Here is a 10378-nt window from a genome sequence, read left to right on the forward strand (position 1 = left end):
GCCCTCTGGTATTGATTAATTAACGCTTTGCCATCATTACGTTACGCCGCAAACGCACGATGAACGCCGAGTCCTTTTAACACGAAGAATAACTTTCCAAGTTGCTTGAACTTGGATTTTCTTAGGCCACTTCCTCTCTTCTGGACTCATTGCTGAAGGGCCTGACGCCGAAGCTGGTGTATGGTGATGCGTTGCAGACCGATGTATGTGATAGTTTCGTTTTACATTTGTGAAATAGAGAACACAATGGACCACGCAGATAGGTCTCGTGTATTCAATGCTTTATTTCGTGGCATTTCTTTTTGTAACTTGAGAAAAAAATTTTCAGCGACCGCCGTTTTTCTTGTTTTATTTTAAGTTGTTCGACTCCATCTAACGCTTCTTTCTACAAGATTACTGAAGGGTCGCCCAGAATCTGGCGCGATCTTCAATATGGCGTCGCAAAAGCTCTTCAAAATAGGGCATTTTGGCTGCCACTCGGTCGTAGTAGGCCGCCACATTCGGGTACTTTGACCTATCGAAAAGATCCTTGAGCTGCGAAGGAAAAAAACAGAGTCAAAAAGCATGGCAGCAAAATCTGTCGTATGCGAACAATATTTCCCTGTCATCGGAACATGTGATTAATATTTACTATTTCGACCAGTAAAACATTTGCTTTTTGACGTGAGTCAAAATAATGAGCAACAGAGCAAAAACAACTGCCTGCAGTAGGTGATTTCGGCGTTTTTTTTTTCGTATGTTCCTCAGAAAGTTCTCCATCGAGCACCTAATTAGCCGTTGGTGCTTTGATTATATATGAAAACTTACTGATGAACAATGCTGTCCGCACGGAGATTAAATTCAAGTAGCACAATACCCGCAATCTACAACCAATAGATGAAAAATACAACGAATGGTCCGATACAACATGGCGTCGCTGCAAAGATATTTGAAAGCGAAGCGTTCCTGCGCACCATCCCATACATTGCTGACCTTGTATACTTTTATCGATTGCAGATCCTGCCCTGCCTAGTACACGCAAAGAGAGTGCAGCACAATTAATACGACAAATCGGCGTTCGTATCTGCGCCATCAGTTCTGGAGGTTTGTACTAAAAAGTCAGTGGTATATAGATTTTTCGCCGTGCAGATTTACACAGACATTTAATTAAGAGTACATAATTACACTCACTGAAATAAACGCATTCCCATGAAGTTTTTTTCTCTTTCTGCACTTAATCTCCTTGAGCTTGCCGGGTCTTCTCGTTCGTTTTTTGCCAAATTAGCAGGAAGAAATTGTTGATTGTGCTATTTCCGGTGGTGGCGTTATTAAAAGTGAGCTGCGTAAAACTTGATTTTGGGCCAGTTGGTGCATGCTTTATTGAATAACAAGGCGCAAGGCACCAAGCTAAAGACAGGCGAAAATAAAGACTGTCACTCGGAAGTTTCTGCCTCTCCTTTCCTTGGAGTTTTGCGTCTCGTTATTCCATGAAAAAGTAGCTGATGTAACCAAGGTAACATAGTCAACATTCACTTAGACAGCATGGTGGGAGTTTCTACGTGTTGATTATTTGACGGGCAAGGACGTAAACGTCCACAAAACGGAAAGGGCCACAAAACGGAATACCGGATACAGAGAGTATTAAAGAAGTGATTTCTATTTCTGAATAGAATGGCTTACAAAATGCACTAGGTATCATCCAAATTCGCTGAGCATACTTTGAAACAATGTGTATTACTCGACGAGTGGACTTTGTAATGGGTAAGAAATGTCCATCGATTCGTTGTGTATGTAGCTGGAATGTTGTAAGCGTACAAAAGAGGTGCTGTTCCATCTACAATGCCCCCATTATGAGTGTCCCTAAAATACGCTAAACCCTTAAGGATCATAAAGAAACATTTATAAACATCCTCTTTTTATCAGCTGCACTGTAGCTGATTTTACGCGAAAACAGGCGCGTTTGAACCGACAACCTGCGTTTTCGTGGCTTCTATTGGAGTTTCCAGCAATGCATAGAAACAGCCCTCCTTCTTCCGTACTGATGCTCTAGCACAGTAATGCCACAGAAAGGTTCCTAAGGCAAGGGAGTTTCCCTATCAAATATAGCAGTATAGTGTCAGTGAGCATTGAATAATATATGAAATATCACAGCCATATCGTAATCAACACAAGCTTAACATTTACTGCAGCGACACTACCAACGTTTAGGGTAAGATGGCCGCTTGAAATGATGAGAAATCATGAAGCAGGAGTATCTGTGGAGCCAACGCTCATATAATCGTTCTTTTCCTTCTTTATATGAGTTAGCATAACTGATGCCAGTCGCCCCTGTCTGCAGCTACTTTTTTGTTTTGCTCTGTGTTTAGCTGTGCTGCTGCGCTAAGGCAGAATTACTCTTCGCTAAGTGCAAGGGTGGACTGCTTACCGGAACAATGCAGGCCAGGAGAGATATTAGACGAATATCCGCAAGTGTCAGGTTGTCGCACGCCACAAACGTTGTTGTATCGCCAATAACCTGCTCGAAAGCCTTGATGACGCCTTCCTCGAATTCCTTGAAGCTCTCAGCGCTCGGTTTCTTGTTGGTCCGGAAGGATGGTATCTACATATGTAGAAAGAAAATGCAGTTGATTAATTTTAAAGCACAGTTGTGGCGTTTAGAGGTGCGTAAAGCGCATGACTGCTCATTTTTGATTGGAGAAACACAAACGTGCGAATGTCCTACTTGTTTCGCAATACCTGGAAGAAGTGTTATATCGAGCACTGGATAATAAAATCATACAAGCTCGACACATTAGTACCTGAAGTTAGATGATGTGCGAAGAGAGCATAAATCTGCCGTTTGTGATCCATAATGAAGTGTAACTCTAGAAGTCGGTGTATGCGTCAAAGAAAAAAAAAATGACCAGTTCTATAATGCAGGATACCGATTGTAAAATGTGTTCTCCTGCTTGGGAATATTTACATAGGTCAGCTATCTGTCCATGATAATAATAAAGACTTTAAGGTTCGGTGGATTCCTTGGAATTTACAGTATAAATAGCTGGAGCCGTGCTTTCACAAAAGCAAAAAGATAGCGGCTCTCAGTACTTAGTGAAAATATACACTCTCGTTTCCAGGTAAGCTGTTGACACCAGGACTCGTGTTTGACAGCGATGGCTGTCATGAGACCAAAACAACGGCCGTTTTTGGCATCGTAGTTGCCCGCCTCCGCCGCCGGTGTCCGTAACCGTTATCACGCGAAATAAGGAAAAAAACTAAATAAAATATATCCCGGATGGAACGGAGTTCGAACCTGGGCCCTCTGCGTGGGAGCCCAGTATTCTACCACGACGGTGCTTAAAACTGCTTTGCAAAAAGACCCGATACAGGCTTCATGTTGGGAAGGAACCACATTAACATATGTAATATAGCGTGGTAGAAGAGTAAAATAACAACCAGGCGGCGACACAACGCGAATTCTGTAACCAGGCGTCACACAGTTCGAATTGCACAACGAGTGGGTTCCTGATTGCTTCCAACCTATAGATGGACTTTGCCATAATTCCTAATCGTCGTCAGGCACAGCATCAGCAAAGTGCACATAATATGCCTTACAGGTGTTTAGCGGGTACCACGGTTCTCGATAGAATGACGAAAAATGGCACAGTGGCTGCTTCTCTACTTCATGAAAATTATGACGATTTATAGGGAGGAGGTTCCTCGCAAGTGCACTTCTAATGGTTGCCACGGAAGCCCATAAGGCCCCCATGATCCATTTCTTCAGGGTCTCAATAACGTTCTTTCCCTCTCTCTCTCTCTGTCTCTCTCACGTTAACGTATGTTATATAGCGTGGTGGGAGAGTGGAATAACGACCGGGTGTCACACAAAGCGAATTACGTTACTAGTGGGTCGTTTAAAGCTTCCAACCCATTACAAAGGGATCAGCCATAATTCGTCATCGTCATCAGCCGTTGCACCAACAACGTGCACATAATGCCTTACAGCAGTGTTGCCAGATGCCGCCGAATAAACAAGCGAATAATCACCACGAAAGAAGCCCAAAAAAGCGGCGGCAGTCCTGTGAATAAGTCCAAAACAAGCGGTGCTACAGCCAAATAACGCGGTGCTACAGCCAGGTGAGGCAGGCGCGCGTCGCAGAGGTATTTTTTTGGTTTGGATTAGCGTGATGCTATGAGCGAGACCGACGCTTTTACGACGCTAGGATCGCCACCTTATCGTGTTAAGGCATTGAAAAAATTGCAATTCTATTGAAAACGCGCCGAATGGGACGGACGTTTAGCAACAAGCGTTGCAGGGGCTAATCGCGGAGGCCACGGTAATCACGAATTGCATTACTTTACCACTCATATAGGGCAACACCACACCGCCGACCGAGAGCACTGTGAGAGGAGAGTGTGACATATAAAAGCGCGTTTGTAAAACGTCTAGAGTCTCTGACTGTGGCGCAATGGATAGCGTACCCGGCATCTGTTCTTGCGGACCGAGCCGTCGTGTGTTCAATGCCCATTGACGGAACTTTTTTCCTTCGCCATCTGATGGTGTACATTTTTTCACCTTCATCTCCGTGACGGAAATACGTCACTGCAGTCTTCGTGGACTCCGGCAGAAAACACTTTCGTGTTAGAAATGTTCTCATTCTTGAAAATTATCTTATATTGTGAAAGAAATACTACAAGCACATATTGAAAGTGAAAAAGTTTATATCACCTTTTTCGCTATTGTTTATTTATTTCACGTAATAAAAATAGGCGCTTGAATGGCTGAAAACACTGAAGGTTGTTTCTTGCACTTTAGAACCGCACACTATACAGAGTCATCGTCACTGGTTTATAATACATCTGGAAAATCCATGTCATCTAGTTCCGCGAAACCATACATGTTCTTCGAATTGGACACGCGCGCCGCGCCGCGCATCCCAAGTGGTTTTCGAGCCGGAGGCAGAGATGTGCTTTCTACTTCACTGTTCACATGTAAACGAGAGAGAGGAATCTTCCCAGTCAAAATGACCGACTTCCCGCTCCACGAGGCTTCACTGAAAGTGACGTCAGGGCCTCGCCTCAGTTTTCTTCCTCCGTGCTGTAGCGCCTTTATAAATGTCGCCAAGAGGAAAAGAAGGGCCTAGGAGCGAAAACTCGAAGCAGCGCGAAAAAAAATGACGACAAAAATAGGAACACACAAAACAGGACTAGCGCTGTTGTTGTGTGTGTTCCTATTTTTGTCGTCGTTTTTTTCGCGCTGCTTCTAGTTTTCGCACCATGAACCGACTCGCCCAAACCTACAAGTTGTGGCCTCGGAGCGCTCGATGAGTGCTTACGGGGGGGGGGGGGGGAGGGGGTTCATATATTTTGACTCAAGCCATGTATTTGACCGCAAATACACATGCCGGGCACTAAAAGCATAATATTTCCTGAAAAAAGCGCGAGTAAGCTTAAAAAAAAAAACACGACAAGCCACTGCAAGAATTTCCAAGCGACTCAGTCAAAAAAAAAAAAAAAAAGCCCATATCCGCTTATAATAAGCGGAACTGGCAACTCTGCCTTACAGATGTGCATCTGGTACCTCGCTTCTCCACAGAATTAAGAATAATGGCGTAGTGGGTGCTTCCCACCTTCACAAAAATTACGATTTATGGCGTAGTGGGTACCATGCTAGTGTACTTGTATTAGTAGCCCCAAGAGAGTTTTTAATTAAGGGCCTCTAAAAATGCCGCCCTTCTAGCTTTCACTGTGACGCTGCTGCGCTTTCCGCAGAGGTCTGGCGTTTTTTTTTTTTTTTTGAATGATCCGAAGATTGAGAAAACAAGTGCATCCCAGAGGTGAAATTACCAAGCGTAGTACCTACCGAGAAGGCCGAAAACTTTGGCTGTATGTGTGTCGACACCACAGAAAGGACTTGATCAACCAGTGCGCGTTTTTTGACATCCTTTGGGTAGAGATCCGACGTCGGTGCGTATTTGTTCACCAGGTAGTAAGCGATGGCGGAGCTGCGGATGATCGTAGAGTTGAAGAAATATTTCATTAAGTAATGAGTGAACGGTCACAGTGATTCTTATAGGGCGAATGCCATTTAAAGCAATAGGTAAAACACCGATGGTCGAGTGTGCTTTCTACGCAAAATTCATTCGTCTACACTGCATGCATTTCATAATATATTAATATTAATAATTGTTGGGATTTAACGTCCCGAAACGACGATATCATTATGAGAGGACGCCCTAGTGGAGGGCTCCGGAAATTTCGATCTCCTAGGGGTCTTTAACATTCACCGCAATCTAAGCACACGGGCCGCAAGCATTTTCGCCTCCATCGAGGCGAAAATACATTTTACGGATCATTCTAGGCATGTAGGCCACATCAACCCTTTGTTCTTTATTCCACGCCAGGAGATGAAGACTTGAAGAAATGTGAAATCCCTGAACAAGGGACTTGGCTGGAGCCAATCTTTCGACAAGTCGCATTATCTTCATGAATGCAGCAACAGCCTGCCTTGCGGCGTGCATGTCTACGAAGCGTACGCGTACAAGCGATAAGATAGGCAGTTGCTGCCTTGAAGAAGATAAGACGACTGGTCGATACGTTGGCCCCAGCGTCATCCCTTGTTCGAGGATTGTTCGTGCGATTATAACCTTATACACAGAATCAGTATATAAGCAATTTTGCCACTTTATGGCTGCCTGTTACTACATGCATTAATTAAGTACTATCGAAATGCTATCCTGCGCTGTGCTAAATGGCAAACCGATGAAGTGTCGAATGTGACATGGTAGTCGCAGCGTCAAGTAACCGCTCCCTCAAAAACCTGAAGCTGGAGTGTTTTGATCACTTTAGGAGTCGCCGCGGACTAGAGAAAGGAATAATCAAATGTTAAAAACCATAGAGAGGGAGGCGAAGATGCAACTACACTTACGCTAACGGTACCTATTTTTTGCCCCCCCCCCCCCCCGTAGAGGTTCTCATGTGCTGTATATGATAGAAAAGGGGGTGAGGTGTCGAAGGAATCAAGAAAGCGACGCAAACAAGAGAACAAAACGCGAGGGGCACCTCCTGCACAGCAGTCAGCGCCCTGCGAGTCGATGGTCAATGCATAGAGTGTTCATTTCGAAAATGAGAACATGCTCTAAAAATCGTTGGTTACCTTTTCGTGAATACGGTAGAAACGCATCACAGTTATCGCATAGGCATATGCACTGCAGTAACGTATATTTGAGTGCCTTCTCTCGCACTCTTGTCCCTATACGCCCTCTTCAATAACTTCACAGCTCTTAACTCGTGCGCGTTTTCTCCGACTCACCTTTCGTAGAGAATGAATCCAGAGTCGTTTATGGTCGGAACTTTTTGAAACGGGTTGATCTACAGCAGAGATGAAAGTTATTCAGTTTTAACATCTCTCAAAATTTATGGATGCGGGGCAAGTATTGACAGATGATCGATTATACACATTAACTACAACACAGATTGGTGATACGCGTATCGTGCGCCTCGATTTGTATTTTCGAAACGCCAGTTTGAAGGTCCTGACGTGTGATGAGGCTATAAGTGACACGCGCTTTTTAACAAGATCGTTAGGTGATCCCTATCTCTCGCTCTCTAATTTTATACTATTGTTTGCGCATGGAATACATTATCTTCCCTTCTAAAAAATAGGACTGAGTTTAAGGGCTCTATAACATTTCGCTTTTCCAATTTTGTTGTGTTGTCTGTCTTCAAAAAACGTGTATTGTGCGCTGCTGTGCAATTCAGAAATTTATATCGTATACAAAATGCTTCAAAACCTTCCCTACAACAGTCGTGCATACACTTTTCTGCTAGTACAGCTGCTGCCTTCCCGTAAGCATAAGTTCACTTGCGTTCTATTTAGTACTTGTACTTATTTTAACGACCCTGTTTCGGCAAATCAATACACCCCCTAAGCAGTCACAAGTTGATATGCTCATATTAAGACATGTTAGCAGGGGCGCAACTTCTACCATAGATATTACTTGTTATTATGTACTTATTATTACGCCGAAAAACACGCGGGGTTAGCCTAAGTTTTCATAACAAGGCACAGTGTATATGGAGATCGGGAACTTAGCCAGCGCTGCCCTGGAAACAAGGCATCGTTCACTTAAATCGCGAGGAAGGTTGAAGAGAAATATGTAGGCTAGGTGGGTGATACTGCATCCCTAGTTTAGGAAAGCGATAAATATCTAGGGAAAACATCCGATATTACACAATAGAAACTACCCACAACAATCCTCCCCCCCCCCCCCCTCCCATTTTGCTTCCCTAGAATACAAGGCTTGTTTCTATAACTGAGCTGACTCAGCAAAAAAAAAAAAGAAAAACATCGTCATAAGCGGTCAATATATAGGATCCTCCACAATTTTATAAGCTGGCGCATCCCAGCTAGAATCCTGGTTTGCAGTCAGTGCTCATACTTATTAGATGACTTTTTAAAGAGGAGTAATTTTTGTAGCTTTAATAATTAAGCAATTGCTATAACTTCATAAAAAGTGCACATACCTTGGTGAACTCCGGTGCTTCGTGTTCTCGTTTCAAGAAATCGAGGTCCTTAAGGCTCAGGTCAACGCCAATGTGTTTTGCGACCATTTGCACAAATGTGCAGGGTGCGCTACCCTGGAAGAGATACAGTTCTACGGGCATGATGCTCTGTTACCTCGCACCTGCGACGTCCACTTCACGGGACCAGTACAGGCAATCGAGTGAAACGTTTTCCTTCGAACAGCACTTTGCAAGGCACAGTGCCGCCCCCTAGACGCGTATACGAAGCGAGGACTGTTCGCCACGTGTGTCACGCCCATTAGTGCCGGCACTACACACGCGCGTATTTCCGCCAGTAAAAAAGAAACCATTCGGCAGGTGTTCTGTTCTATTATTGAGCGCATTTTTCGCTTTAATAAGTTTGCTGCTTACGTCGCCAGTTCGTTGTACTCCTCTCTCGCTACAGCTGCATGAAGAGCCTTTACTGACACTCGTTTTGATCTTGCGAAAGTGTTCGCGCCAACCTATTCTTTTTAACTTCAATTACCTGGTACAGCGCATCCGGACAGCTAACATTCAAGCACTTTTAATTAAGGCAGCACGTAGATGCACGGAAATCATAGGTACGTCACGTAAGGTTTACAACTTCCGAATATTGCATAAGCCACTAATAAGCTGCGGTGATATAGTGGTGTTGCGAGCACCGGCTATGTACGGTTGGATTCATAGGTGGTGCCCAGGCCCATTGCTCTCCTTCCGCAAGTCATGGTGACACCGACCTCTTTCGGCAATACAGCAGTATTCGTAAAACCATAAATATTCTGCAGGTACAATTTGCATCTTCGCAAAAGTGCACACGCGGTTAGCTACCACTACTCCCCTTCTTTCCTTCCATCCTCTCTCCCGTGACACCGCCTTGCCATCCTCGTCTTCGTGCCCCTTCCTTGCGATACCTCGGGCAATCACGTCTTTAATATAGGGATGCACTACGGAGGTGTAATGCCACAATTAGTGTATTATGCTGCCCTAATTGTCTTTAGCAGACATCTGAGTAGTTTATTATTTTATTTACTCACATATTATTGCACTGTGCCGCCTACCCCTGGGGTGAGCACGGCTCAGCAATCAATTATTACTGCAAGGGCTGCTTCCGTAGAATGATTTCGTCTAATGACCAAGAAAATGAAACTGAGGTGCTTCACCAGCTCTAAATTTTTCGCCGACGCGATGCCACTCTGAACAACATTTAGATCGTTGACATTGGAATCAAGGCGTCAATGTCTTTTCTGTACATACGCGTGCTCATAGATTCAAAATTGGAATCGCCACTGTTCAGCAGCGGTAGGGCCCACTTTCATATCTCGCGCTGCTCCTTGTTACTCGGTAAGCCAAACGACCCTTTTGGTTGTTCTTTTGTAAACAGAACCACCTGCCGGCACACAAAACGTGTTCGATGGTGGTGGTGTACTCTTTATTACGCACGGAAAGAGGGGACCACTGCAAAGACTGGTTGCGAAGACTGGTTGGATGAGACTGGTTAGAGGAGGGTGGCGGGGAACCCTTGGGATACCGCAGCCTCCACAGCACTACAACACAGACAACACAAACACCCCAAACGTGTTCGGCATCGTCGTCCCACGCCAACCTTTCAACTGTCTCAAAACCTAACGAGGCAGATGCACGGAAAGCACCCCAACCATCAACTCGTGTCGCACCACGCGAACGATGCCCTCCGTGGCACAGTGGCGCCGCGTCGCGTCAGCTTTGGGCAGCGCATGAAGCTGCGCCATAGCGTGACGACGAAGTTTCGTGACCATAGGAAGCATTGAATGACTCTGGTAATACGTACGCTGCGTACTGTCACTTTTGAGCTGACGTATGATCACGTTTTTAAATATGTCACTGATAAAATAAG

At 44.7% G+C, this 10378-nt stretch overlaps 1 protein-coding gene across 1 annotated transcript; it reads right to left on the minus strand.

Annotated features, from left to right (window-relative positions):
- Positions 1-266: 266 nt before the first annotated feature.
- LOC119390764 (glutathione S-transferase 1) lies at positions 267-8704 on the minus strand. Its single transcript, XM_037658464.2, has 5 exons — positions 8485-8704; positions 7271-7329; positions 5822-5963; positions 2405-2578; positions 267-534 (listed from the first exon to the last, which is right to left on the minus strand). Exons 1-5 carry the CDS (start codon positions 8623-8625, stop codon positions 394-396), a joined length of 657 nt encoding a protein of 218 aa, XP_037514392.1. The 5' UTR covers positions 8626-8704; the 3' UTR covers positions 267-393.
- Positions 8705-10378: the final 1674 nt, after the last annotated feature.

The sequence above is a fragment of the Rhipicephalus sanguineus genome, chromosome 4, assembly GCF_013339695.2.
Source record: "Rhipicephalus sanguineus isolate Rsan-2018 chromosome 4, BIME_Rsan_1.4, whole genome shotgun sequence".
NCBI lineage: Eukaryota > Metazoa > Arthropoda > Arachnida > Ixodida > Ixodidae > Rhipicephalus > Rhipicephalus sanguineus.

What these genes read in the sequence shown, in the direction of transcription:
- LOC119390764 (XM_037658464.2), bottom strand. Translation starts at nt 8,625, where the DNA reads ATGCCCGTAGAACTGTATCTCTTCCAGGGTAGCGCACCCTGCACATTT. An exon ending in AAGCACCGGAGTTCACCAAG is followed by an intron (nt 7,330 to 8,484) that starts GTATGTGCACTT and finishes TCTCTGCTGTAG; the next exon opens with ATCAACCCGTTTCAAAAAGT. An exon ending in CAAAGTTTTCGGCCTTCTCG is followed by an intron (nt 2,579 to 5,821) that starts GTAGGTACTACG and finishes CTACATATGTAG; the next exon opens with ATACCATCCTTCCGGACCAA.